Source organism: Podarcis tiliguerta (genome assembly GCF_965153285.1).
Source record: "Podarcis tiliguerta genome assembly, chromosome: 18".
NCBI lineage: Eukaryota > Metazoa > Chordata > Lepidosauria > Squamata > Lacertidae > Podarcis > Podarcis tiliguerta.
Genome location: NC_139551.1, coordinates 2,667,013 through 2,693,334, shown reverse-complemented (window position 1 = coordinate 2,693,334; position 26,322 = coordinate 2,667,013). Strand labels below are relative to the sequence as shown.

Genomic DNA, 26,322 nt, shown 5'->3' with positions numbered 1-26,322 from the left:
ATGCTTTTGAATTGTGGTGCTGGAGGAGACTCTTGAGAGTCCCATGGACTGCAAGGAGATCAAACCTCTCCGTTCAGAAGGAAATCAGCCCTGAGTGCTCACAGGAAGGACAGATCCTGAAGCTGAGGCTCCAAGACTTTGGCCACCTCATGAGAAGAGAAGACTCCCTGGAAAAGACCCTGATGTTGGGAAAGATGGAGGACGCAAGGAGAAGGGGACGACGGAGGACGAGATGGTGGGACAGTGTTCTCGAAGCTACAATCATGAGATTGACCAAACTGCGGGAGGCAGTGGAAGACAGGAGTGCCTGGCGTGCTCTGGTCCAGAGGGTCATGAAGAGGCGGACATGACTAAGCAACTAAACAACAACAACAATGCCAGTTTGGTGGTTGCAGCTGCTTCCTGCTGCAGCGAGTTCCACCGGTTAACGAAGAACGCCTTTCTTTTATCCGCCCTGAAAACTCGACCACGGCTTTTAGTGCCCTTGGGGAGGGAGGAAAACGCTCCTCTCCCCCGTTTTCTCCATGCCCAGGGTCATTTTAATAGGTCTCCTGACATTTTCAGGGTTTAACGCAAGCTTCCTCCACCTCGGCCCTCCAGATGTTTTGAGACTACAATTCCCATCATCCCTGACCACTCGTCCTGCTGGCTAGGGATCATGGGAGTTGTAGGCCGAAAACATCTGCAGGGCCGAGGTTGAGGAAGCCTGGTTTAATGTTTTGCTGTGTTTTTATATATGCTGGAAGACGTTAGCTGAGGCAACTCAGGGTACAAATAAATAATAATAATTATTATTTTATTATTATTGTTATTTCAAGGTTTTCAAGGTTTAATGTTTTGCCATGTTTTTATATATGCTGGAAGCCACTCAGAGTGACAACCAATGGTACAAATAAATTATATGACTATTATTATTATTATTATTATTATTATTATTATTACCTTTTCTCTAAGCTAAGAAGCCCCCCCAAAGCTGCAACCTTTCCTCCGCAGAGGACTTGTTCCGTCCCCTGAAACATTTGAGCCGCCCTGAACCCTTCCCCCCAAATCCACGATGCCCTTTTTTTCGGGGCGAGTCGGAGCCAATGAACGGCCGCCGCGATCCGTTGGAGGCGCAGCCCAGCGACCTCTTGTGAAAACGCCGCCCGGGGTGCCCACCCCCCGTTTCGCAACGCCCCGCGGACGCAACCCCGTTACTCACCAGAGAGGACGGCGGCACAGGACTTCCTCCCCGGCCCTTCTTCGAAATCGACGGCGTCTTGATCAGCTCCCGCTTCTTCCTCGAAAACATGGTGCCCTCTGAACCCCAAACCCGTCCCGGACGATTCGGCACCCGGGGTGCCTTCACTGGCCAGGGGTTGCTTTCCCCGCCATCTGACGGACCACAGCTCCCCCCAAAAGGCGTTTCCAGGTGCCAAATGAGCTCAGGATTTGGCGGGGCTGCCTGCGGCTCAGAGCACACGCTTGCAAACTTACTTCCTGGCTCGGTTTTGTCTGACACACACACCCTTCAAATCTACACAGGAAAAGCTCAGTGTGTGTGAGAGAGAGTGTGGTTAGGAGCAGAGGGGAAGTTCTACTTGTTTTTTCTCTTTCTTCTTTCTGCCCCCTTTTTTGGGCCGATTCCTCTCCCTCCCTAACCCCGGTTTGCGGGCCGCAACCTGCAAGAGAGAGAGATGCGGGCCGTCCAAAGGCCACCCTGTATTTTGCCTTTAAAAAAAATATTTTATTGTGTTTTTATATATGTGCTGGAAGGGACGCGGGTGACGCTGTGGGTTAAACCCCAGAGCCTAGGACTTGCCGATCAGAAGGTCGGCGGTTCGAATCCCCGCAATGACGGGGTGAGCTCCCGTTGCTCGGTCCCTGCTCCTGACAACCTAGCAGTTCGAAAGCACACCAGTGCAAGTAGATAAATAGGTACCGCTCCGGCGGGAAGGTAGACGGCGTTTCTGTGCGCTGCTCTGGTTCGCCAGAAGCGGCTTAGTCCTGCTGGCCACATGACCCGGAAGCTGTACAGCGGCTCCCTCGGCCAGTAAAGTGAGATGAGCGCCGCAACCCCAGAGTCGGCCACGACTGGACCTAATGGTCAGGGGTCCCTTTACCTTTACCTTACAACATCCGTGTTTTCCAAGATTGTAATTGTGCCTTCGACTTGCAAACTTCCCTGAATTTTGCAACGTGCTTTTCCAACCCAGTAATGTATGCCAGGGGGTCTGTCTGTTAGCTGTGCATTAAAATGCACTTGTCGGTAAGACCGATGCACAAAATTTGGAGGAAACCGCTTGCTAAAAAAAGAGGCACCGGAGAATGTGCAGAACTTTGAATTTGGAGGGAGAGCGAATTTTGCTACAGATTTGAAGAGCTATTTAATCAGACCTTTCCTAGGTTCCGGGCTTTGGGGAATTCTGCTATGTTGGTGCCCCCTACTGGAGGCAATCGTCATCAAGCTATAAAAAAAGGAACAGGCAAACATTTTCTATCTCGCTTAGACGCCACAGTGGCTTCCTAGCAGTTTTGCAAGTGTAAAACCAACTGCAAAAGCATCAGTTTGCAGACTTTTTGTGATTTATTACGTGCTTTAGTTTGAGGTTTCATTTGTTGCTCTTTTTGCAATACTACTGTTGTTGTTGAGTCGTTTAGTCGTGTCCGCCTCTTCGTGACCCCCTGGACCAGAGCACGCCAGGCCCTCCTGTCTTCCACTGCCTCCTGCAGTTTGGTCAAACTCATGCTGGTCGCTTCGAGAACACTGTCCCACCATCTCGTCCTCTGTCGTCCCCTTCTCCTTGCGTCCTCCATCTTTCCCAACATCAGGGTCTTTTCCAGGGAGTCTTCTCTTCTCCTGAGGCCCGGGGGCCGGATCCGGCCCAATTGCCTTCTCAATCCGGTCTGTGAACGGTCTGGGAATCAGCATGTTTTTACGTGAGTAGAATGTGTGCTTTTATTTAAAATGCGTATCTGGGTTATTTGTGGGCCCTGCCTGGTGTTTTTACATGAGTGGAATGTGTGCTTTTTTTAAAAAAAAGCATCTCTCGGTTATTTGTGGGGCATAGGAATTCGTTCATTATTATTTTTTCAAAATTTAGGCCGGCCCCCCACAAGCTCTGAGGGACAGTGGACTGGCCCCCTGCTGAAAAAGTTTGCTGACCCCTGATCTAGGAGGGGCAGCTGCCTCCCTGCCGCCCCTGCCCATGGAGACCCCCCCCCCCATCCTGCTTTCTCGATCCACTTGGCCTTGAGCGACTAGTCCTTATGATGTCACCGGCTTGGCATCCTAAACAGGGAAATCACAGGGCTAGCGAGGAGAACCTCGCAGGGGTTTTTGTCCCCCCCCCCGGATGGCGCAGAGTCTTTTTTCCGGGGTGGGAGGGAATTATAGCACACACAAAAAAAACCACTCTCCTGATAAGTATGTTTGTGTAAGGAGATCGGCTCTCCCAGGGCGGCGGCGGAGGAACCTTTGGTGAACAACGGGAGCTATTCCAAAAATCCCAAGACTCTGCCAGTCCCATGACGTCTGCTTCTTCAGAGACACGCCTCCTAAGAGATCAAGTTTTAAGGACACAATTCTGAGGAAATCTGATAAGAGGGAGGGAGGCGGCTCCGCCCAGAACCTGAAACCAGCTCAGCCAAATTGTGTATGGTTTTAAAGGGGTGCAGAATGTTTTTGAGCCGGTTAAAGGGGCGCAAGGTGGTTTCCCCCCTGGTTGTTTTAAATAAGGCCTTTTTATGCCATTCAAAGTCTGGGCCTTCTCTAAATGCCCCCTCCCTTCTGTAGGCTTTCTAAATACAGTGGTACCTCGGGTTATATACGCTTCAGGTTACAGACTCCGCTAACCCAGAAATATTGCTTCGGGTTAAGAACTTTGCTTCAGGATGAGAACAGAAATCGTACTCCGGCGGCACGGCAGCAGCAGGAGGCCCCGTTAGCTAAAGTGGTGCTTCAGGTTAAGAACAGTTTCAGGTTAAGTACGGACCTCTGGAACGAATGTAAGTACTTAACCCGTGGTACCATTGTAATAATAATAATTCTTCTTCTTAATAACAATTACAGTGGTATACCTTGGTTTACTGGGACGCAGGTGGCGCTGTGGGTTAAACCACAGAGCCCAGGACTTGCCGATCAGAAGGTCAGCGGTTCGAATCCCCGCAATGACGGGGTGAGCTCCCGTTGCTCGGTCCCTGCTCCTGCCAACCTAGCACTTCGAAAGCACCTCAAAGTGCAAGTAGATAAATAGATACCGCTCTGGCAGGAAGGTAAACAGCGTTTCCGTGCGCTGCTCTGGTTTGCCAGAAGTGGCTTAGTCCTGCTGGCCACATGACCTGGAAGCTGTACGCCGGCTCCCTCGGCCACTAAACTGAGATGAGCGCCACAACCCCAGAGTCGGCCACGACTGGACCTAATGGTCAGGGGTCCCTTACCTTGGTTTACAACCACCATCCATTCCCGGAGTCTGTTTGTAAACCAAAACAGGTTGTAACCCAAAGCGCACTTTTGCCAATGGGGCCTCCAAAAAAATAATAATTGTTTGTAATAAAAAAAAGGGTTGTAATTAAAAAAAAAGGTTTCAGACCACGACCCGCACTTCAGGGTTTGAGTATGCAAACCATGGTACCACTGTATTAATATTTATATGCCGCCATCTGACTGGGTTTCCCAGAGAGCTGCATTTAAGATGTGTGTGTGTGTATATATCTATATATCTTTCTATACATATATGTGTGTGTGTGTGTGTGTGTGTATTCTGACCTTGTCAGATGAATAATTGTCAAATGAATAGTTATTATTATTCATTTATATCTCACCTTTTCATCAAAGATATCAAGGTGACATACTATGACTATTCCTACTACTACTAATTTATGACTTATACCCTGCCCATCTGGTTGGGTTTCCCCAAGCCACTCTTGGCGGCTCCCGACAGAATATTAATAATAATAATAATAAAGCGATCAGACATAAAAAAGCTTCCCTAAACAGGGCTGCCATCAGATGTCTTCTAAAAGTCAGGTAGTTGTTTATTTCCTTGACATCTGATAGGAGAGGGTGCCACCACTGAGAAGGCCCTCTTCCTGCTTCCCTGTAACCTCACTTCTCGCAGGGAGGGAACCGCCAGAAGGCCCTCGGGAGATGGACCTCAGTGTACGGGCTAGGCGATGGGGGAGGAGATGCTCCTTCAGGGATACTGGGCCGTTTAGGGATTCCAAGCTCAGCACCAACCCAGCAGAGCGCCCAGTGGCCACGCAGCCAACCCACAAACCTCGCCTCTTGACCTGAGCTTCACCACTTGAATGACTGCCTTACTTCCAAATCTATATCAAGTCTTAACAGGGCAAAGTAATAGTCATAATTATAGTAGTGTCCTCACCCCATAAACAACGGCAAAAATCTGTTAAGGTGTGAACCGTAACCTAAGCAGCGTGACCAAAAGCTTCCCCAGTTGAATGTCTACCTGTCACAGACACGGGAGGCCACCAGGAGCCCATTACAAGGCTTCGGGTGAAGGGCCACGCTTTTCCCCCTAAGCAACTTAAGTTTCAGTTTCACCAGTTGAATGCCTGTCTGTCCCCAAAACTGGAGGACCCGCAAACCTTGCTAGGAGCCCATTATAAGGCTCAGGGGAGAGGGGACTTTATGACAGTCGGCAGGATTCAAAGCCGTTTTAAGTTTCAGCTTCACCGGTTGAATGTCTACTATTTCAAAGACGCAGGGAGAGAGGAAGTGCGGAGCAATGCCCGCAAAACTGGGCGCTCCTGCGTTGCAGGGCGGGTTGGATTAGATGACCCGTAGGGTCTCTTCAACTCCACGATTTCTATGACCTTTGCGGGGAATTTGCGCTTTTTCTCGCTTTTCCTTTTCGCTTTCTTTTCCTCTCGAAGGAGACCCACACACAGGAAACTACCATCCTGCAGGAATTCGGCTCTTTCTGCCCTTATAAGGCTATTTCAACTGGCGGCCAATCAGCGCGCGGGAGGCGGCGCTGGGCTGGCCCCCAAAAACTTGGCGGAGGGCGGGCGGAGGCGCGCGGAGCGGGTTCCCTTGCTTTTGGAGCGTGTGGCGAGCGCGCCTGCCCCGCCAGACAGCGCCCTGCCCCGGCACAGGATGAGCAACAACCAGTTCAACAAGGGACCCAGCTACGGCTTGTCGGCCGAAGTCAAGAACCGGGTAAGGGGTCCCGACGCGCGCCCCCTCGCCAAATGCGCCCCTCGCCAAATGCGTAAATGCGCCCTGGGCGCACGGACGGGCCGCTTTTGAGAGGCGTCGCCGCAGCCGCTGCCGCGAGCGCTCCGGGTTTATTCCACCGACGGATTGCCTTTATTGAATGCAGTCTAGAAGCCACTTCCCGTCCCCCCCACAAGGATCTCAGTGTGGGTCTTTGCCTTCCCCCCCCAGTCCCCCAGCGCCGATTCAATCCCCACAACAACCTCGCGAGGTAGGCCGCTTTGGAGACGCGGCGCCGCAAGCGCATCGGGTTCACTCGACCGACGGGTTGACTTTACTGAACGCAGTCTAGCGCCCTCTTCCCGCCTCCCCCCAAGGATCTCAAGGTGGCGCATGTGGGTCTCTCTCTCCCCCCCCCCCGCTCCCCCAGCGGTGATTCAGTCCCCACAACAACCTCGCGAGGTAGGACGCTTTGGAGAGGTGGCGCCGCCAGCGCTCCGGGTTTATTCGGCCGACGGGTTGCCTTTATTGAACGCAGTCTAGCGCCCACTCCCCCCCCCAAACATACGCATCTGGGACTCAAGGTGGCGTATGTGGGTCTCTCTCTCTCTCCCCCCCCCCGCTCCCCCAGCGCCGATTCAATCCCCACAACAACCGCGCGAGGTAGTCCGCTTTGGAGAGGCGGCACCGCGAGCGCATCGGGTTTATCCGGCGGGCGGTTTGCGTTTATTGAAGGCAGGCTAGAGCCACCACGCCCCCCCCACCCCGTCTCAAGGTGGCGTATGTCGGTCTCTGCCCCCCACCCCCCCAGCGCTGATTCAATCCCTAACACAACCTTGCGAGGTAGGCGGCTTTGGAGAGGCGGCGCCGAGAGCGCTGCGGGTTTATTCGACGCACGAATTGCATCCATTTAACGCAGTCCAGAGCCCATTCCCCCCCCCCCCACCTACCAGGGACTCTAGCTGGCGTATGTGGGTCTTCTCCCCCCCCCCCCCCCGCAGCACCGATTCAATCGCACACCAACCCTGCGAGCTAGGCAGCTCTGGAAACGGGGCTTTCTCCATGAGCGTTCTGGATTTATTTAATTTATTTATTACACACACACACACAGGATTTATGTTAGGGGGGCAGGCTTTATGTTGTGCGGGGAGGCAGAACCTCAGTTAAATATTTTTATTGACGGGGGGGGGGGTGGCGCAGCTATGCCCATGTGCACATAGACATATCCACATTTTTCTTCCAAAGGGGCAACGTTTATGGATCATTTAATCCCAGCGACAACCCCGTGAGGTGGAGAAGTAGTGCGCTCTGGGTGCATTTTATTTTTATTTATTTCATTTTTTAAAAAAATTATATATCTTTATTAATTTAAAACAAATACATTTATTAAAAAAAGTCAAACAAGTAAACAAACATAGTCAAAGAAACAAGTAGCAGATCTCGTCCTCCGTCATCCCCTTCTCCTTGCGCCCTCCATCTTTCCCAACATCAGGGTCTTTTCCAGGGAGTCTTCTCTTCTCCTGAGGTGGCCAAAGTCTGGGAGCCTCAGCTTCAGGATCTGTCCTTCCAGTGAGCACTCAGGGCTGATTTCCTTCTGAATGGAGAGGTTGGATCTTCTTGCAGTCCATGGGACTCTCAAGAGTCTCCTCCAGCACCAGAATTCAAAAGCATCCATTCTTCGGCGATCAGCCTTCTTGATGGTCCAGCTCTCACTTCCATGCATCACGACTGGGGAAAATATAGCTTTAACTATACGGACCTTTGTTGGCATTTGATTTCTGTACTGCTTGATATATTTGAAAACATCTCTAAGCAACATACAAAACCCCAAAGGCAAAAGCAGGCAGCTTAAACAAAGTTACAGGTAGGGAGCCGTGTTGGTTTGCCCTAGTCGAAACAAAATTAAAAAATTCCTTCCATTAGCGCCTTAGAGGCCAACTAAGTTTGTTATCGCTCATCTCAATAACAAACCTAAACAAAATGTGACAAAAATGCAGAGCTACTGATAAAAAGGTTGCATTAATACAAAGTTGCTAATACGTTAAAATCAGTAGCAGTTCCTTTTGACATACCCTCCTTCTCAGCCTCTGGTTTTTCTCAAAAACAAATCTTTAAAACTCAAACAGATCGTTCCGAAAAAGTTTATTTATTTTTTAACGCGGTTATTCGAAAGCATCTCTGAACTGCTTTGATATTTGCAAAACAGTACCTGGGATGCAAAAAATAGATCCTTTTTTTTAAAAAAAAAAAACCCAACAACAAATAAACCAGCTGTGGTCTAAACCACTGAGCCTCTTGGGCTTGCAGGTCGGCGGTTCGAATCCCCGCGACGGGGCAAGCTCCCGTTGCTCTGTCCCAGCTCCTGCCAACCTAGCAGTTTGAAAGCATGCCGGTGCAAGTAGATAAATAGGTACCAATGCGGCAGGAAGGTAAACGGTGTTTATGTGCACTCTGGTTTCCGTCACGGTGTCCCGTTGCGCCAGAAGCGGTTTAGTCCTGCTGGCCACACGACCCGAAAGCTGTCTGTGGACAAACGCCGGCTCCCTTGGCCTGAAAGCGAGATGAGCGCCGCAACCCAGAGTCGCCTTTGACTGGACTTTACCGTCCAGGGGTCCTTTACCTTGTTACCTTCGCTCCATCAGTTTGTCTCATCTTCTTTTCAGAGCCGTGCAAGTTGGTGGCTGAAAGTTGTTCCTCCTTGGGGTTATTTCTGGCTTAAAGCTTTGCCTTCGTCCTCGCTGGAACCTCTTGCCCAGCGCTCGAAATCCCCCAGGCGCTACTGACACAACTGCGTGGCAATTTGTGGGTGCTGGGTTGGCAACTGAAGTTTCGCATTGAGCCAGCTGGCTCGCTGCAGTCCTCACCGTTGTTACGTGACCATTAGGTCCAGTCGTGGCCGACTCTGGGGTTGCGGCGCTCATCTCGCTTTATTGGCCGAGGGAGTCGGCGTACAGCTTCCGGGTCATGTGGCCAGCATGACTAAGCCGCTTCTGGCGAACCAGAGCAGCGCACGGAAACGCTGTTTACCTTCCCGCCGGAGCTGTACCTATTTATCTACTTGTGCTTTGACGTGCTTTCGAACTGCTAGGTGGGCAGGAGCTGGGACCGAGCAACGGGAGCTCACCCCGTCATTGCGGGGATTCGAACCGCCGACCTTCTTATCGGCAAGTCCTAGGCTCTGTGGTTTAACCCACAGCGCCACCTGGGCAAGTTTAGCTGGTGTTCAATCCCACCTCTACATCATTTTCATAACATTTTCTTCAAGTGCACTGCATGCAGTAAAATTAATGCCTTACTTCCACAACCTTCCCCAGGATTCTAACTGAATACAGTGGTACCTCGGGTTAAGTACTTAATTCGTTCCGGAGGTCCGTACTTAACCTAAAACTGTTCTTAACCTGAAGCACCACTTTAGCTAATGGGGCCTCTTGCTGCTGCCGCGCAATTTCTGTTCTCATCCTGAAGCAAAGTTCTTAACCCGAAGCAATATTTCTGGGTTAGCAGAGTCTGTAACCTGAAGCGTATGTAACCCGAGGTATCTCCAAAATCTTCAGCCCATTGTATCACCGTGGTGCAAGGTTTTGGGGGGGCCGTGGCAGTGGCGTAGAGGGCACTGCCAACTTCTGAAACCTCTTGACCTTCTGCCCATTGCCTGCCTCTTCTTCCTCGCTGCCACCGCCTGTGTGCTGTCTCTTGGGCACAGAGGGCAAGCAACTCCCAGGAGATTAAGGGGGCGAGGAAGGGCATAGACTACTCAAAACTCCCAGGACGACCCTTACCTGTCCCGGTGGCAAAGAATGACGGCCAAGGGTCTTAAAACCAAGCCCTACAGAGCAGCGTTAGCCGTCCCCCAGGTACGTTTTGCTATCAGCACAGGTCCAATTGGATATTTCTGGGCACCAGGTTGGCAGCCGATAATAATACAGTGGTACCTCGGGTTAAGTACTTAATTCATTCCAGAGGTCCGTTCTTAATCTGAAAACTGTTCTTAACGTGAAGCACCACTTTAGCCAATGGGGCCTCCTGCTGCTGCCGCACCACCGGAGCACGATTTCTGTTCTCACCCTGAAGCAAAGTTCTTAACCCGAAGCAATATTTCTGGGTTAGCGGAGTCTGTAACCTGAAGCGTATGTAACCTGAAGTGTCTGTAACCCGAGGTACCACTGTAATAACAAATTTTACAGTGGTACCTCGGGTTAAGTACTTAATTCGTTTTGGAGGTCTGTTCTTAAACTGAACCTGTTCTTAACCTGAAGCACCACTTTAGCTAATGGGGCCTCCTGCCACCACCGCACAATTTCTCTTCTTTTCCTGAAGCAAAGTTCTTAACCCGAGGTAATATTTCTGGGTTAGCGGAGCCTGTAACCTGAAGCGTCTGTAACCTGAAGCGTATGTAACCCGAGGTACCACTGTATTATTATCTCCGCCAAGCCAGTTGACTCACACGCAAGTCCTCCATTGCCGCAGCAAGGAAAGTTAAGAGCAAGGTGGAGAGGGCAGAGGCGTTTAGCTGTCCCGTCATTTGAAATGGAATTCGCAAACGGTTTAAAAGTGGTGTAGTGCCAGTGTGGTGTAGTGGTTAAGAGTGGTAGTCACGTAATCTGGGTAACCGGGTTCGCGTCTCCGCTCCTCCACATGCAGCTGCTGGGTGACCTTGGGCCAGTCACACTTCTCTGAAGTCTCTCAGCCCCACTCACCTCACAGAGTGTTTGTTGTGGGGGAGGAAGGGAAAGGAGAATGTTAGCCGCTTTGAGACTCCTTAAAGGGAGTGAAAGGCGGGATATCAAATCCAAACTCTTCTTCTTCTTCTTCTTCTTCTTCTTCTAAAAAACCTCTGCCCCAGTGCTTAGTTAATGCCGTTTACATTTCCTCTGCGTGTTTCTCCTCCTCTTCGCATACTGGGACTAAGTGAATTGTTGTCAGAACAAGCCACAGTCGAGCTGAGATCACAGAATCGTAGAATTGTTCTAAGGGCTCTGAGGGTCATCCATCTCAACCCCAGGGTGAATAGGCATTCGAGGTGCCACGTTCGGTGCCTGGCTTATATATCTGCATTTATGACACTGCTCTGACCCCTTTTGACTCTGATATCTTGCAAATCCTAGAGCTGCGCTCGGTTCCCCAGTTTTCTCCCACCCACTCCCAGTTGCTTCAGTTTGGTCTTGTTCTGGCTGCGTGCCAGAAACTGCCTGGGAACCACTTTTGTTTTCATTCTGGAGTCTCGTCAGAGCCATCTAATCGTGCCGAGACATGGCAAAGTCTAGAAGGAATTCCCGTTTTTCCACCCCGTGCGATTCCACCATAGGGCAGCGAGCGTGTGGTGATTTCATCCCTGCGTTCTGGGTGCAAATCGCAGGTCGCCCTGCTAACCCAAAAAGCTCGAGAGAAAGCTGGTTAACGCGGCAGCAAAGTTGTGCTTTTAAAATTTACTTGTATGGAAAGTTATGCAAACTACCTAACTCCTCGGCCCAACGAGGCCTCTAAAATCACCTTTATTTTTAATTTTTTGAGAAGACGAGGCATAAAAGGAAAATGGACGAGGAGGGCGGAGGAAGTAAACAAACTCAGATTCGAGTCTTCGGTGAAGTAAGCTGCTGTAGTGAGCAACTGGGGTGGAGGAATAGAAGGAGATGAAATGTCAGTCATTGCTGTCGGAAAGTACGAATAGATCTAGTTATTGCTGACAGGTCGCAGTTTGTTTATTTATCTTTTTCATTGGGATTTTAGCAGCTATCTGGATGGAGACTGGACTTTGAGGGCATGGCCTGTTGCGAAAGTATTTTTTTTTAAATCAAGGACAAGGCCAAATCTGGAAAGAGGCAATCTATTGAAAAGGCTGGAGGGGAGTTTCCACGCTCAGGGGATTTTGGTCTTCTCCCAAACTTGTGCGTGTGAGCAAATCTGAATCATTGCCATCCAAGTGTATCTCATTCCACTTCCTCATGAGTCGCTCAGCTAGCAGCGCGGAGACATTGGAACAGCAATCAACAGGGGCTGGTGACTTGTGTCTGACACAGTCATTTGCTGAGTTCCTGGGAAAGGCGAAATTTGAACCTGGAACTTCTGGACCTAGTGGCTGGTTTGGGTCCTGAGTTTTCCCACTGGGGTCGCTATTTATTTTTATTTTGTGCCGCTCGCGAGAATCGCTCCCCCAACTTTATTTCAGCCAGTGCTTTTTTTTTCTTAAAAAAAAAATGTTTAGGGGCTACTCTCATTTTGACGTGAGAAAATCACCAACCCCCTGCAAAACAATGAGAGCGCACATCTGAAAGGAACTCTCTCTTTTTCTCGGATCAAGAATCGGAGCCTCTGTTCCACCCTCGTTTTGTTTTTTTAAAATAATATTTATTATTTTCAGTAGATAAACATAATAAAAAAGAATTAACAGTAATAAAAACAAACAGAATAAAACAGAAAAACGATGAAAAAAAGAGATAAAAAGAAAAAAGATACATACAGCATATTACCACTTAATTAATTAAAATTAAGTACCATCCATCTTCATAAACATAGTACCTGACTTCCTCAAATCTTTTCCATCTGAATTTCTTAGTAGTTATATGTAGCAGTTTCCAATATCAGTATTTCAAAAAACTGTATCACAGTCCTAATCATATTACATCGCTTTCCTTATCGTACATTTTCTTATTTATAGATTGGATCCCAGTTTAACCCTAGGCCTAATTGTTTCTTTCAAGTGGTTACATATCTTTAATATTACAGTATTTATGCAAAAGAGATTTTACTTTCTTGGGCTCCATGATCACTGCAGATGGTGACAGCAGTCACGTAATTAAAAGACGCCTGCTCCTTGGGAGGAAGGCGATGACAAACCTAGACAGCATCTTAAAAAGCAGAGACATCACGTTGCCAACAAAGGTCCGTATAGTTAAAGCTCTGGTTTTCCCAGTAGTGATGTATGGAAGTGAGAGCTGGACCATCAAGAAGGCTGATCGCCGGAGAATGGATGCTTTTGAATTCTGGTGCTGGAGGAGACTCTTGAGAGTCCCATGGACTGCAAGAAGATACAACCTCTCCATTCGGAAGCAAATCAGCCCTGAGTGCTCACTGGAAGGACAGATCCTGAAGCTGAGGCTCCAAGACTTTGGCCACCTCAGGAGAAGAGAAGACTCCCTGGAAAAGACCCTGATGTTGGGAAAGATGGAGGGCGCAAGGAGAAGGGGACGACAGAGGACGAGATGGTGGGACAGTGTTCTCGAAGCTACAAGCATGAGTTTGACCAAACTGCGGGAGGCAGTGGAAGACAGGAGGGCCTGGCGTGCTCTGGTCCAGGGGGTCACGAAGAGGCGGACACGACTAAACGACTCAACAACAACATTTATTCAAATAGTCTTTAAATTTCTTCCAGTCTTCTTGATGTTCCTCTTCTTTCCGGTCGCGGATTCTCCCGGTGAGATCAGCCAGCTCCATAAACTCCATCATCTTCACCTGCCATTCTTCAATTGTTGGTAGTTCTTGTGTTTTCCATTTTTTGGCTAGTAAGAGCCATGCAGCAGTTGTGGCATACTGTCTGTTCCCCCTCCGGCTTGGGCGCGGAACGCGGCTGCAGAGGAGGAGAATCGCTGAGCGGCGAGAGTCTCCTTTCAAAATGTGCTGATGGGCCGGGAACCGGGTGCCTTCTTGTTGTAAGCCAACCCAGTTTGCAAGCGGCGGGGGCCACGCTTCGCGTGCTTGATGGCGCCACGTAACTGACCCCTTAGCATTCCCTGAGGACCTGGGCGGCTCGGTTAAGACGGGCATCGGCTAAGAAACCGGAGAGACTTGCCAAAGGGCACGCAACTCAAGTCTGCATCAAAGCCAAGAGCTTCTCGTTTTTTCACTTGGCACCTTTGTTTACATGAGGGTTTAGCTCAGTTGGCAGAGAGTCTTAAACTCAGGCTGCTGAGTTCCCCCTTTTATCTTTTTCCTTCTGTACTAGAACTCCTATTTGGGGACTTCCCTGGCTTTTTTCTGGCCCACGTAGGACCAGTCTGGATAGTTGGCCTTGGTGAAGATTTGACGTTTCCTTTTTTAATATAATTTTTATTAAGTATTCCATATTTTATTACATTTCGGTATCAAAAAATAACATTGCTTAAATAAGGCATCAACTCCTTCCTTCCCTCTAACGTCCGGAATGGATTAAGTTCGTAAACCAAAGTAAGGGACCCCTGACCGTTAGGTCCAGTCGTGGCTGACTCTGGGGTTGCGGCGCTCATCTCTCTTTACTGGCCGAGGGAGCCGGCGTACAGCTTCCGGGTCAAGTGACCAGCAGGACTAAGCCGCTTCTGGCGAACCAGAGCAGCACACGGAAACGCCATTTACCTTCCCACCGGAGTGGTACCTATTGATCTACTTGCACTTTGACGTGCTTTCGAACTGCTAGGTTGGCAGGAGCAGGGACCGGGCAACGGGAGCTCACCCCGTCGTTGCGGGGATTCGAACAGCCGACCTTCTGATCGGCAAGCCCTAGGCTCTGTGGTTTAACTCACAGCGCCACCGCTTCCCACAGCTTGTTTAGCTTATACCTAAAACTGGCACTGCCCAAATCTCTTCTCCTGAGCGTCTCCGCAGACACCCTGAAAGTTGGCACAGGTGCCAGATCTGTTTGGATCTTATATAACAAGACAGTTTCTGTCTCGCGCCAGGGCTGCAGGGATATGGACCTGTGTGGCTGAATCAGGCGTGTTTTTGTTCATAGCGGCGGGTCTTATTTTTTGCCCAAATAGCAAAGTTTCAAATTTTATTGAGGCCGAGAAATGACCCTGAAAGGAACACGGAAGCGTACGACGTCTTTGCCAAGAAGGCCTTGCCGCACACCTCTCCTTGTTTCTTGCTCATTCAGCAGGAAGTTGAGACATGCCGCCAGCCTGTGGCATCAAGCTTGCCCTGTTCGTCCAGGTTATTATGGGATTTCTTCATTCTCTCCGGCTTTTTTCTTTTCTTTCTTCTTTTGTAACCGGCAAGCACATTGGGGCAAGAAAGGCTTTTGATTACGCAAGCGCCCAAACTCATAATTGCCCAGCGGAAGGGCTGGAGTTTGGTGCTATAGAGCGTGCCGGTCCTGAGTTCGAATCTCGAGGTATCCCCCTGAGTCTGCAACCCTGGAGAGCTGCTGTTGCTAGCCAGCGTAGCCAGAGATTCTCAATCTTTCCCAGTCGACGACTCCCTTGACTTAACTTCCTTTTCTCCTGTAGCTGCCCCGTGATAAAATGGGGAAAAACTTAAGTTGCTTCGTCGCTGAGCTGTTTTGCGCTTTCGTTTTCTTTCCCCAGGCTTATAATTTAAGTAGCAGAACTTTGAAAAGGGTTTTAAATACAGTGGTACCTCGGGTTACAGACGCTTCAGGTTACAGACTCCGCTAACCCAGAAATAGTGCTTCAGGTGAAGAACTTTGCTTCAGGATGAGAACAGAAATCGTGCTCCGGCGGCAGCAGGAGGCCCCATTAGCTAAAGTGGTGCTTCAGGTTAAGAACAGTCTCAGATTAAGAACGGACCTCCGGAAGGAATTAAGTACTTAACCCGAGGTACCACTGTAGATAGATAGATAGATAGATAGATAGATAGATAGATAGATAGAATGGTTCATAGCCCTGCTAAATGTTGCTTTTGTAAGTTGGGGGAAATGGAAGCAAAATTAAATAATAATACAGTCAAACCATGTTTTGTGGACGGGATCCGTTCTGGAGGCTTGTACGCAAGAGGAAAATGGATGCACGTCCCAAAACATCTGGAGAACCATGATGGAGAAAAACGGAGATAGATAAATGCAAGGAATAAGCTCTTTCTGGTTCCCTGCTTAAGAAAGATGGAGGGGCCAGACAGATGGAAACGTCCATTGCAACCCTGGTGCCCAGAGATCTCCACACGGTCGCAACTGGACCCGCACCAGTTAAAAAATACAAGGCATGACCGGAATCTTCACTGAAATCGGACGGCGAGAAATATTTGAACATTTGTTGTTCTTGTTTAGTCATTTAGTCGTGTCCGCCTCTTTGTGACCCCCTGGACCAGAGCACGCCAGGCCCTCCTGTCTTCCACCGCCTCCCGCAGTTTGGTTAAACTCATGCTGGTAGCTTCAAGAAGACTGTCCCACCATCTCGTCCTCTGTCGCCCCCTTCTCCTTGTGCCCTCCATCTTTCCCAGCATCAGGGTCTTTTCCAGGGAGTCTTCTCATGAGGTGGCCAAAGTACTGGAGCCTCAGCTTTAGGATCTGTCCTTCCAGTGAGCACTCAGGGCTGATTTCCTTGAGAATGGAGAGGTTGGATCTTCTTGCAGTCCATGGGACTCTCAAGAGTCTCCTCCAGCACCAGAATTCAAAAGCATCCATTCTTCGGCAATCAGCCTTCTTTATGGTCCAGCTCTCACTTCCGTACATCACTACTGGGAAAACCAGAGCTTTTACTATACGGACCTTTGTTGGCAAGGTGATGTCTCTACTTTTTAAGATGCTGTCTAGGTTTGTCATTGCTTTTCACCTCCGTACATAATTGTAATTTGGTGGGTTTCCGATGCCGGTTGCACGTTCGGATATTTCTCGCTGTCTGATTTCTGTGACCATTCACCAAACCTTCCGGTCGCACCTTGTACGTGACTTGATTTCTAACACCATTGGCCAGCCCTTAGCGAGTGCTCTTTGTGGAATTTTGAATCTGTTTCTCTTCTCTTTCCCCCTCCAGCTTGCGCTGAAATACGACCCTCAGAAGGAAGCAGAATTAAGGTCATGGATAGAAAGCATCACCGGAAGAGACATCGGCCCCGATTTTCAGAAGGGGCTGAAAGATGGTGTTGCACTTTGCGAGTGAGTAGGCACGTGTGTTTCATGTGTGGTATATATTTTTTAAAATTTTGTTTTATAACGGATTCAGGTGAGCCAAGGGACCCGGGTGGCGCTGTGGGTTAAACCACAGAGCCTAGGGCTTGCCGATCAGAAGGTTGGCGGTTCGAATCCCCGCAATGACGGGGTGAGCTCCCGTTGCTCGGTCCCTGCTCCTGCCAACCTAGCAATTCAAAAGCACCTCAAAGTGCAAGTAGATAAATAGGTACCGCTCCGGTGGGAAGGTAAAGGGCGTTTCCGTGCGCTGCTCTGGTTCGCCAGAAGCGGCTTAGTCCTGCTGGCCACATGACCCGGAAGCTGTACGCCGGCTCCCTCGGCCAATAAAGCGAGATGAGCGCCGCAACCCCAGAGTCGGCCACGACTGGACCTAATGGTCAGGGGTCCCTTTACCTTTACCTAAGATTGTCTTCCATGAGCACAGTCTTAACGGGTAGGTAGCCGTGTTGGTCTGCCGTAGTCAAAACAAAATAAAGAAATTCCTTCCAGTAGCACCAACTAAGTTTGTTATTGGTATAAGCTTTCGTGTGCATGCACACTTCTTCAGATACGCTCTTAACCATGAGTCCGTAAGGGACTGTGGAGGCCAATTCTGGATCCACACGTCCTTCCACGGTGGGGACATTGGTTTCCGGGCGGGAGTTGATCCCGGTGAGGGTTTGCAAAGCGTGCCTTCCTCTTAGCACGTTTCTCCCTCTTGTCCTGAGTTCGAGTGTCTTCAAAGCCCAGGACACCTTTGGTCAAGGCTGTTCTCCAACTGGAGCGCTCGCAGGCCAGTGTTTCCCAGTTGTCGGTGTTTATACTACATTTTTAAAGATTTGCCTTGTCTGTAAACCTCTTTTGCTGACCACCAGCATTACGCTTTCCATTTTCAAGTTCGGAATAGAGGAGTTGTTTTGGAAGCCGATAATTGGGCATCTGAACAACATGGCCAGTCCAACGATGTTGATGTTGGAGAATCATCGCTTCAATACACCAGCTCGCTCGCTGGCATATTTGTAACGATAGGCAGAATGGTTGAAAAACCGTTCTTTAATTATTTGGGGAAAGTCCTACTCCTGCCCTAGGGACGCGGGTGGCGCTGTGGGTAAAAGCCTCAGCTCCTAGGGCTTGCCGATCGAAAGGTCGGTGGTTTGAATCCCCGCGGCGGGGTGCGCTCCCGTTGCTCGGTCCCTGCTCCTGCCAACCTAGCAGTTCGAAAGCACTCCCGGGTGCAAGTAGATAAATAGGGACCGCTTACTAGCGGGAAGGTAAACAGCATTTCCGTGTGCTGCGCTGGCTTGCCAGAGCAGCGATGTCATGCTGGCCACGTGACCCGGAAGTGTCTCCGGACAGCGCCGGCCTCTTGAGTGAGATGGGCGCACAACCCTAGAGTCTGTCAAGACTGGCCCGTACGGGCAGGGGTACCTTTACCTTTACCTACTCCTGCCCAACATGGCGTCGAAACCTTACATGTTTGTTTTTGTGTTCTCCCTCCCCAGGCTAATGAACAAACTTCAGCCGGGTTCGATAAGGAAAATTAATCGCTCAGGCCTCAATTGGCACCAGGTATGTTCGATACGGATTTGATACGACTAAGGGATTTTATTCTTTTTTAGGGAGGCCTCAGGAATGCCTTTAAGGCTGACCTGTGTTCTGGGGGCAGGGGAAGCATACAGTGGTCCCTTGGTTCTCAAACTGAATCCGTTCCAGAAATTCCGTTCCAAAACCAAAGCGTTCCAAAACCAAGGCGCGCTGCTTTCCCATAGAAAGTAAGGCAAAACAGATTAATCCATTCCAGACTTTTAAAAACAACCCCTCAAACAGCAATTTAACATGAATTTTACTATCTAATATGACTATTGATCCATAAAATGCATAAATCAATGTAAGGTAAAGGAACCCCTGACCATTAGGTCCAGTCGTGGCCGACTCTGGGGTTGCAGAAGATTTGAACCACCAATCTTCTGATCGGCAAGCCCTAGGCTCTGTGGTTTAACCCTCAGCGCCACCCGCGTCCCATAAATCAATGTACTGTACTATAAAATAATTAAGGCAGTATTGTAGATGACAAAAGTAAAAACTATTTTTTTCCCCTTACCCACACTGATGATAGTCATTGTTCGGATTGGGGGGGGGCGCTTTTATCCATTTCCGCAGTCACACAATCAATCAATCAGTAGCTGAACTGGGTTCCACACAGTCACAAAAGCAAATGAACTGAAAAAGCCACAAAAACGCAAAATAAAGAACAAACACAAAAGTGCCAAACTTAATCCGTTCCGGAAGTCCATTTGACTTCCGAAATGTTCGGAAACCGAGGCGCGGCTTCTGATTGGCTCAGGCTCCCCAGAAACAATAGCCGACAGCTGCATCGGGCGTTCGGCTTCTGAAAAACGTTCGAAAACCGGAACACTCACTTCCGGTTTTTCGGCGTTTGGGAAACAAGGCATTTGGTAACCAAGGCATTTGGGAACCAAGGCATTTGAGAACCAAGGCATTTGGGAACCAAGGCATTTGAGAACCAAGGCATTTGGGAACCAAGGCATTTGAGAACCAAGGCGTTTGAGAACCAAGGCATTTGAGAACCAAGGTACCACTGTTTTTACAATCTGCCAACCTCCACCTTGGTACTTATATCGGGGGTGAGCTCTGCCCCTTCCGGAAACGGACCGATAATACCCAACAGGAACCCCAGACGATTTAAAAGGAGTCCCCTAATTTTGTGAGAAGGGGCTTCTAGGGGTCGCCAGCCTTGACCCGGCTTCCCTTTCCTTCGGCAGCTTGAGAACCTCTCCAACTTCATCAAAGCCATGATGAGCTACGGCCTGAAGCCCGTTGACGTCTTCGAAGCCAACGACCTGTTTGAGAACGGCAACATGACCCAGGTCCAGGTGTCGCTGTTGGCGCTGGCGGGCATGGTGAGTCAAGCTTGCGCAACCGGGCGCCTTCTTGGGGCTGAACGACAGTGCCCAGTGCCCCATGGCCTCTATGGGGAGGCTGATTGGCTGGGCTGTGGCATGGTGGGGGTGGCTGATTGACTGTGCCACAGAATGGGGTGGCTGATTGGCTGGGCTGGGCCAGGGTGGTGGTGGCTGATTGGTTGTGCCACACAATGGGGTGGCTGGTTGGCTGGGCTGCACCGGGGGGTGGGTGGCTGATTGGCTGGGCTGCACCAGGGTGGTAGTGGCTGATTGGCTGTGCTGCAGAATAGGGTGGCTGATTGGTTGCGCCACACAATGGGATGGTGGATTGGTTGGGCTGTGCCAGGGTGGTGGTGGCTGATTGGCTGGGCTGCACTGGGGGGGGGGTGGCTGATTGGCTGTGCTGCACCAGGGTGGTAGTGGCTGATTGGCTGGGCTGCAGAATAGGGTGGCTGATTGCCTGGGCTGTGCCATGGTGGTGCTGGCTGATTGGTTGCATCACACAATGGGGTGGTTGATTGGTTGGGCTGTGCCAGGGTGGTAGTGGCTGTGCCGCAGAATGGGGTGGCTGATGGGCTGGGCTGCACCAGGGTGGTAGTGGCTGAATGGCTGGGCTGCACTGTCGGGATGGCTGATTGGCTGGGCTGTGCCAGGGTGGTGGCAGCTGATTGGCTGCACCACGCTGGGGTGGCTGATTGACTGGTCTGCACCAGCATGGTAGTGGCTGATGAAAATTTTAACTCTTTCCATACAGTCTTATTTATTTGGTCCAGGGCTTTCTTCCAAAACTTAGTGAGTAAAGAACCCTGTAAGAAATTTAATTCCTAGCCTATGGTGTTAAAATATAAATTCCTTAATATTCAGTTTGGTAGCTCCAGGCTTGTCCTGAATAATTCTTTGCAAGGATGTGGCAAAAGGGGGCCGGCAATACACCCAAAGAGCTACCGTATTTTTCACTCTATAAGACGCACCAGAAGCCAGAACAGCAAGAGGGATCGCTGCGCAGTGAAAGCAGGAATCCCTCTTGCTGTTCTGGCTTCTGTTGATAGCTGCGCAGCCTGCATTCGCTCCATAAGACGCACACACATTTCCCCTTACTTTTTAGGAGGGAAAAAGTGAGTCGTATAGAGCAAAAAATACGGTATATTAAGTAAATGTGGAAGATTCTTCCTGTAGGAAGAGTCCCCCCCTCTGCTTGCAGAGTCTATTCCTCACGGGCCATGAGGACTAGAGACTTGCGGAGACGCAATCAAAATCTGCAAAAGTTTTAAGCCAGTTTTGAGACTGACCGGGCGAGGTTTGCTTTAAGGTGCTTCTACTCCCCCTCCCAGGCCAAGACGAAGGGGATTGACAGCGGAGTCGACATTGGTGTGAAATATTCCGAGAAGCAGGAGCGGTGTTTTGACGACGCGAAGCTGAAAGCCGGACAGTGTGTCATCGGTTTGCAGGTGGGTGACGCTGTTGCCGCCAGAGCCCAGCAATTACCTGGAGGTTTACTCCTAACGAGCCAGGAATAAATCACACCGACCGAGCTGGAGTTCAATTCTTTACAGTGGTACCTCGGGTTAATTCGTTCTGGAGGTCCGTTCTTAACCTGAATCTGTTTTTAACCTGAAGCACCACTTTAGCTAATGGGGCCTCCTGCCACCACCGCACAATTTCTCGTCTCATCCTGAAGCAAAGTTCTTAATATTTCTGGGTTAGCGGAGCCTGTAACCTGAAGCGTCTGTAACCTGAAGCGTATGTAACCCGAGGTACCACTGTATTAGCAAGAACACGGATTTGCACAGACTTGGTGGACTGTCAGGCCTAATGAACATCAGCTCATCCCTGGGATGTCTGGCCTCATGGATAATAATAAAGGTAAAGGGACCCCTGACCGTTAGGTCCAGTCGTGACCGACTCTGGGGTTGCGGCGCTCATCTCGCTTTACTGGCCGAGGGAGCCGGCGTTCAGCTTCCGGGTCGTGTGGCCAGCAGGACTAAGCCACTTCTGGCGAACAAGAGCAGCGCACGGAAATGCCGTTTACCTTCCCGCCGGAGCGATACCTATTTATCTACTTGCACTTTGATGTGCTTTCGAACTGCTAGGTTGGCAGGAGCAGGGACCCAGCAAGGGGAGCTCACCTGTCGCGGGATTCGAACCGCCGACCTTCTGATCTGCAAGCCCTAGCCTCTGTGGTTTAACCCACAGCGCCACCCACATCCCCTTGAGACTCCTTAGGTAAAGGTAAAGGGACCCCTGACCGTTAGGTCCAGTCGCGGCCGACTCTGGGGTTGTGGCGCTCATTTCGCTTTATTGGCCGAGGGAGCCGGCGTACAGCTTCCAGGTCATGTGGCCAGCAGGACTGAGCCGCTTCTGGCGAACCAGAGCAGCGCACGGAAACGCCGTTTACCTTCCCGCCACAGTGGTACTTATTTATCTACTTGCACTTTGATGTGCTTTCGAACTGCTAGGTTGGCAGGAGCATGGGACTCTCAAGAGTCTCCTCCATAGCTTTGTCTATACGGACCTTTGTTGGCAAGGTGGTGTCTCTGCTTTTAGCCGTAGTAACTCCCAAACCTCCCCGGTTTCAGATGGGCACCAACAAATGCGCCAGCCAGTCTGGGATGACCGCCTACGGAACCCGGAGACACCTCTACGACCCCAAAAACCAGATCCTACCTCCGATGGACCATTCCACCATCAGCCTCCAAATGGGAACAAACAAATGTGCTAGTCAGGTAAGGACAGTTGCCGCATAATTGTGCCAATTCCACGTCGGTAAGAACTCTGATCTTTGGAACTCCTTGCCAATTGATACCAGGCGGGTGATTTTTGCTGTATTATTTGCTAAAAAAATTAATAATTCTTGTCCAGTCCAGACTACCTGGCTGTTTAGAAAGTGGATGCGGGTTTTATTTTTTTTGCCAGTTAATTTTTTTTTACTGCTTTCCAAAATACTTTAACCAATTGACATCAGATTGAATACACATTTAAAAGTTGACTTCCCCTGCTTTGATGGTTCACCATCCAGCCCTTATTTGCTGCCCGATATTACATAGATTTCCAAATTACATTAAAAAAAATAAAATAACGTACAGTGGTACCTCGGTTTTTGAGTGTCTTAGAAGCCGAATTTTTTGGTTTTCGAACCCTGAAAACCCGGAAGTAATTGCTTCCGTTTTCCAATGTGTGGCAGCCTAACTGCGCAGGAACCTGTCTATAAAATTGCTCTAAACTGATTAATTGTTTAAGCTCATCGACAGTTCTAACTTTACTCGCTTCCACCAGAGCTTTATTCGGTTCCCCAGTTGGGCATAAATCTCTGCCGGTTTTCTTTTAATATCATGGAAGGATTTTTGGCTCCGTTCTGCAGGGCACACTTCCGCTCTCTCTTTAAATGTGAAGGAATCGGTCGGTTTCATCCTCTCTGAGATCTAAGTATATTTCGCTCAAAATTCCACATATCTGTGGGCGAAAGTACAGCACCCAGTTTTCCTCAGAAATGTTTAAATCTTCTTAAATTGCTGTTCTGGCTTCTGGGATAGCTGCGCAGCCTGCATTCGCTCCATAACACACACACACACATTTCCCCTTATTTTTATAGAGCCAAAAATACGGTAAGTTTTTTACCTGTACCTTCAGCACATTTCATTTTATTTCATTGCTATGGCTAGTGGCCGATTGAGATGAAAATTCTGCTTCCACTATCGCCCACCCGAACTCTTAACGGTGTTGTGCATAGGAGCTCAAATTCTTCCTCTTTTCTTTTTAATATTTCCCTTCCTGATCAGGTGGGGATGACCGCTCCGGGAACGAGGCGGCACATCTACGATTCGAAGCTGGGGACGGACAAATGCGACGACAGTTCCATGTCTCTACAGATGGGCTACAACCAGGGGGCCAACCAAAGCGGGCAGGTTTTCGGCTTGGGCCGCCAAATCTATGACCCCAAGTACTGCCCCCAGGGCAACGCCGGCGAGGCGGCCAACGCGGCGCACAATGACGGGAACTCGGCTGAATATTACTACTACCAGGAAGGAGAGGAGCAATGAGCCTGAGGAATTGGGGGGGGGTGTTTCCCTCCGATTTCCCCCCGACCCCCCCCCCGGAAAATCACCATTGTACAGTTTCTGCCTCTTTAATTGCCACAGATACTGCAATCTTTATATACAGTGGTGCCTCGCAAGACGAAAAGAATCCGTTCCGCGAGTCTCTTCGTCTAGCGGTTTTTTCGTCTTGCGAAGCAACCCTATTAGCGGATTAGCGCTATTAGCGGTTTAGCGGCTATTAGCGGCTATTAAAGGCTTAAGGGATTAGCGGATTAGCTGCTAAAAGGCTATTAGCAGCTTAGTGCCTTAGAAAAAGGGGGTGGGGAGCGGAAAAGAATCGCAAGACATTTTCGTCTTGCAAAGCAAGCCCATAGAGAAATTCGTCCTGCGAAGCGCATTGAAAAACGGAAAACCCTTTCGTCTAGCGGGTTTTCCGTCTTGCGAGGCATTCGTCTTGCGGGGCACCACTGTATTTGCAACTTTCAAAAGAATGAGAACCTTTTCTCCGCATAGCAGAGATGAAAACACGCTCCCTCCACCTCAGCCCTCAGATGTTTTGGGCTACAACTCCCATCATCCTTAGCTAGCAGGAGCAGTGGTGAGGGATGATGGGAATTGTGGTCTCAAAACATCTGGAGGGCCGAGGTTGCGGACGCCTGGATTAAAACAAAGGTCTTCCATTCGTTGTTTCTTTTTTTAAGAAAGGGAGTCTATTTGGGCCCAGATCTAAGGCTGTGCTTACACCACCAACCCGTGAGATTAAATCAAGATTCTGGATTTAACACGCCAGGGATGTCCAAGCGGCCGGCTGCGATCCACAGGCAGATCCCAGAGAGATCTGGGTCGATCACGGGATCGTAACCGATCGCTGTATGGGGAATGCTGTGGAATTAAGGTCTCCGTCCCCCAACCCCACCCCTCTCTCTCGCTACGGTGCGTCCAGCGGGCGGTTGTTTGGCATTTGCTGCTGACGAATGGCAGTACGGTGGACGCTCGGGTTGCGAATGTGTCTGCAACCCGAAAAAACGCAACCTGAAGCGTCTGTAACCCGAGGTATGGCTGTAGTTTCCTTTAGCGCTGGAGGGATGCATAGCTGTCAACCGTCCCTTATTTGGCGGGTAACTCCCTTATCCCAGCGCCGTGTCCTACTGCTGTCCCTTAAATTTCCTGGGTTTCATGCTCGCCCGGATCGGGAGGGAAGCAGCGGCTCGGGGTCCTCCGCCACGAGAGAGAGCGTGCGCTGTCGTCGTCGTCCTGGTGCAAGGAGTTCCATCGGCCCTTCTGCGCCCGAGAGAGACTCGCCCACGCCAACCGTGAGCCCGGAGGCGGCAGTGGTGGCGGCGGCTGAGGGGGCGGCCTGAGGGAGGAGGAAGAGGAGGGGATGGGGAGGGACGCAGAAGGGCGGCGCTTCAGCGGCCGCTGCGGCGCCGCAACCACCTCATGCCAGATTGACAGCATCTGTCAATCCTACCAATGTATGTAACTCTTTACAACGGCAAAATCCCTTATTTTCAAGGCTGCTGGTCCCTTATTTTCAAACCTGTAAGTTGATAGCTATGGGTGGATGGTGGGTGTACAGTGGTACCTCGGGTTACAGACGCTTCAGGTTACAGACCCCGCTAACCCAGAAATAGTGCTTCGGTTTAAGAACTTTGCTTCAGGGTGAGGACAGAAATTGTGCGGCAGCAGCAGGAGGCCCCATTAGCTAAAGTGGTGCTTCAGGTTAAAGAACAGTTTCAGGTTAAGAATAGACCTCCGGAACGAATTAAGTTCTTAACCCGAGGTACCACTGTATATATAAAGGGACAAGCTTTTTTCATACTGGGAGTAGATCGCAGACTCATGAGAGTTAGACGCTTTTGCAATAGCGGTTGTTGTCATCCCACATCAGCCATTTGCTGAGTTGACCCGTTGAAACCCTGGCCGATTGATTTTCCAGTGGGTGTACTCGGAGAAAAATGCACTCCGATGGCATTAACAACAACAATAATAATTTATTATTTATACCTCGCCCATCTGGCTGGGCTTCCCCAGCCACTCTGGGCGGCTTCCAACAAAACACTAAAATACAATAACCTGTTAAACATTAAAAGCTTCCCTAAACAGGGCTGCCTTCAGATGTCGCCTAAAAGTCAGATAGTTGCTTATTTCCTTGACATCTGACGGGAGGGCGTTCCACAGGGCAGGTGCCACCACCGAGAAGGCCCTCTGCCCGGTTCCCTGTAACCTCGCTTCTCGCAGGGAGGGAACCGCCAGAAGGCCCTCGGGAGATGGACCCCGGTGTCCGGGCTGGACGATGGGGGTGGAGACGCTCCTTCAGGTCTACTGGGCCGTTTAGGGCTTTCAAGGTCAGCACCAACGCTTTGAATTGTGCTAGGAAATGTTCTGTTA

The 26,322-nt window shown here is 50.0% G+C and overlaps 3 protein-coding genes across 4 annotated transcripts in view; 2 read left to right on the top strand and 1 right to left on the bottom strand.

Moving 5' to 3' along the window:
- ARHGAP45 (Rho GTPase activating protein 45) overlaps positions 1-1,515 on the bottom strand; it is a 47,522-nt gene extending 46,007 nt beyond the window's left edge. For both annotated transcript variants that reach the window (XM_083421394.1, XM_083421396.1), the window contains exon 1: positions 1,202-1,515. In XM_083421394.1, coding sequence (XP_083277520.1) covers positions 1,202-1,291 — 90 coding nt within the window. In that variant the 5' untranslated portion in view covers positions 1,292-1,515. The remainder of the gene's footprint in view (positions 1-1,201) is intronic.
- A 4,487-nt stretch (positions 1,516-6,002) lies between these two features.
- Positions 6,003-24,046, top strand: CNN2 (calponin 2). The gene is made up of 7 exons (XM_083421874.1): positions 6,003-6,163; positions 16,840-16,961; positions 18,476-18,542; positions 19,757-19,894; positions 21,229-21,345; positions 22,474-22,620; positions 23,674-24,046. The coding sequence occupies exons 1-7, from the start codon at positions 6,101-6,103 to the stop codon at positions 23,932-23,934; spliced, it is 915 nt and encodes a 304-aa protein (XP_083278000.1). The 5' UTR covers positions 6,003-6,100; the 3' UTR covers positions 23,935-24,046.
- The window catches only part of YJEFN3 (YjeF N-terminal domain containing 3), a gene marked incomplete at its 3' end in the record, with an annotated part of 119,755 nt that continues 109,167 nt past the window's right edge, over positions 15,735-26,322 (top strand). The window contains exon 1 of the mRNA XM_083421875.1: positions 15,735-16,067. Coding sequence (XP_083278001.1) covers positions 15,986-16,067 — 82 coding nt within the window. The 5' untranslated portion in view covers positions 15,735-15,985. The remainder of the gene's footprint in view (positions 16,068-26,322) is intronic.

What these genes read in the sequence shown, in the direction of transcription:
- CNN2 (XM_083421874.1), top strand. Translation starts at nt 6,101, where the DNA reads ATGAGCAACAACCAGTTCAACAAGGGACCCAGCTACGGCTTGTCGGCC. An exon ending in CAGGCCTCAATTGGCACCAG is followed by an intron (nt 18,543 to 19,756) that starts GTATGTTCGATA and finishes TTCCTTCGGCAG; the next exon opens with CTTGAGAACCTCTCCAACTT. An exon ending in TGTTGGCGCTGGCGGGCATG is followed by an intron (nt 19,895 to 21,228) that starts GTGAGTCAAGCT and finishes TCCCCCTCCCAG; the next exon opens with GCCAAGACGAAGGGGATTGA.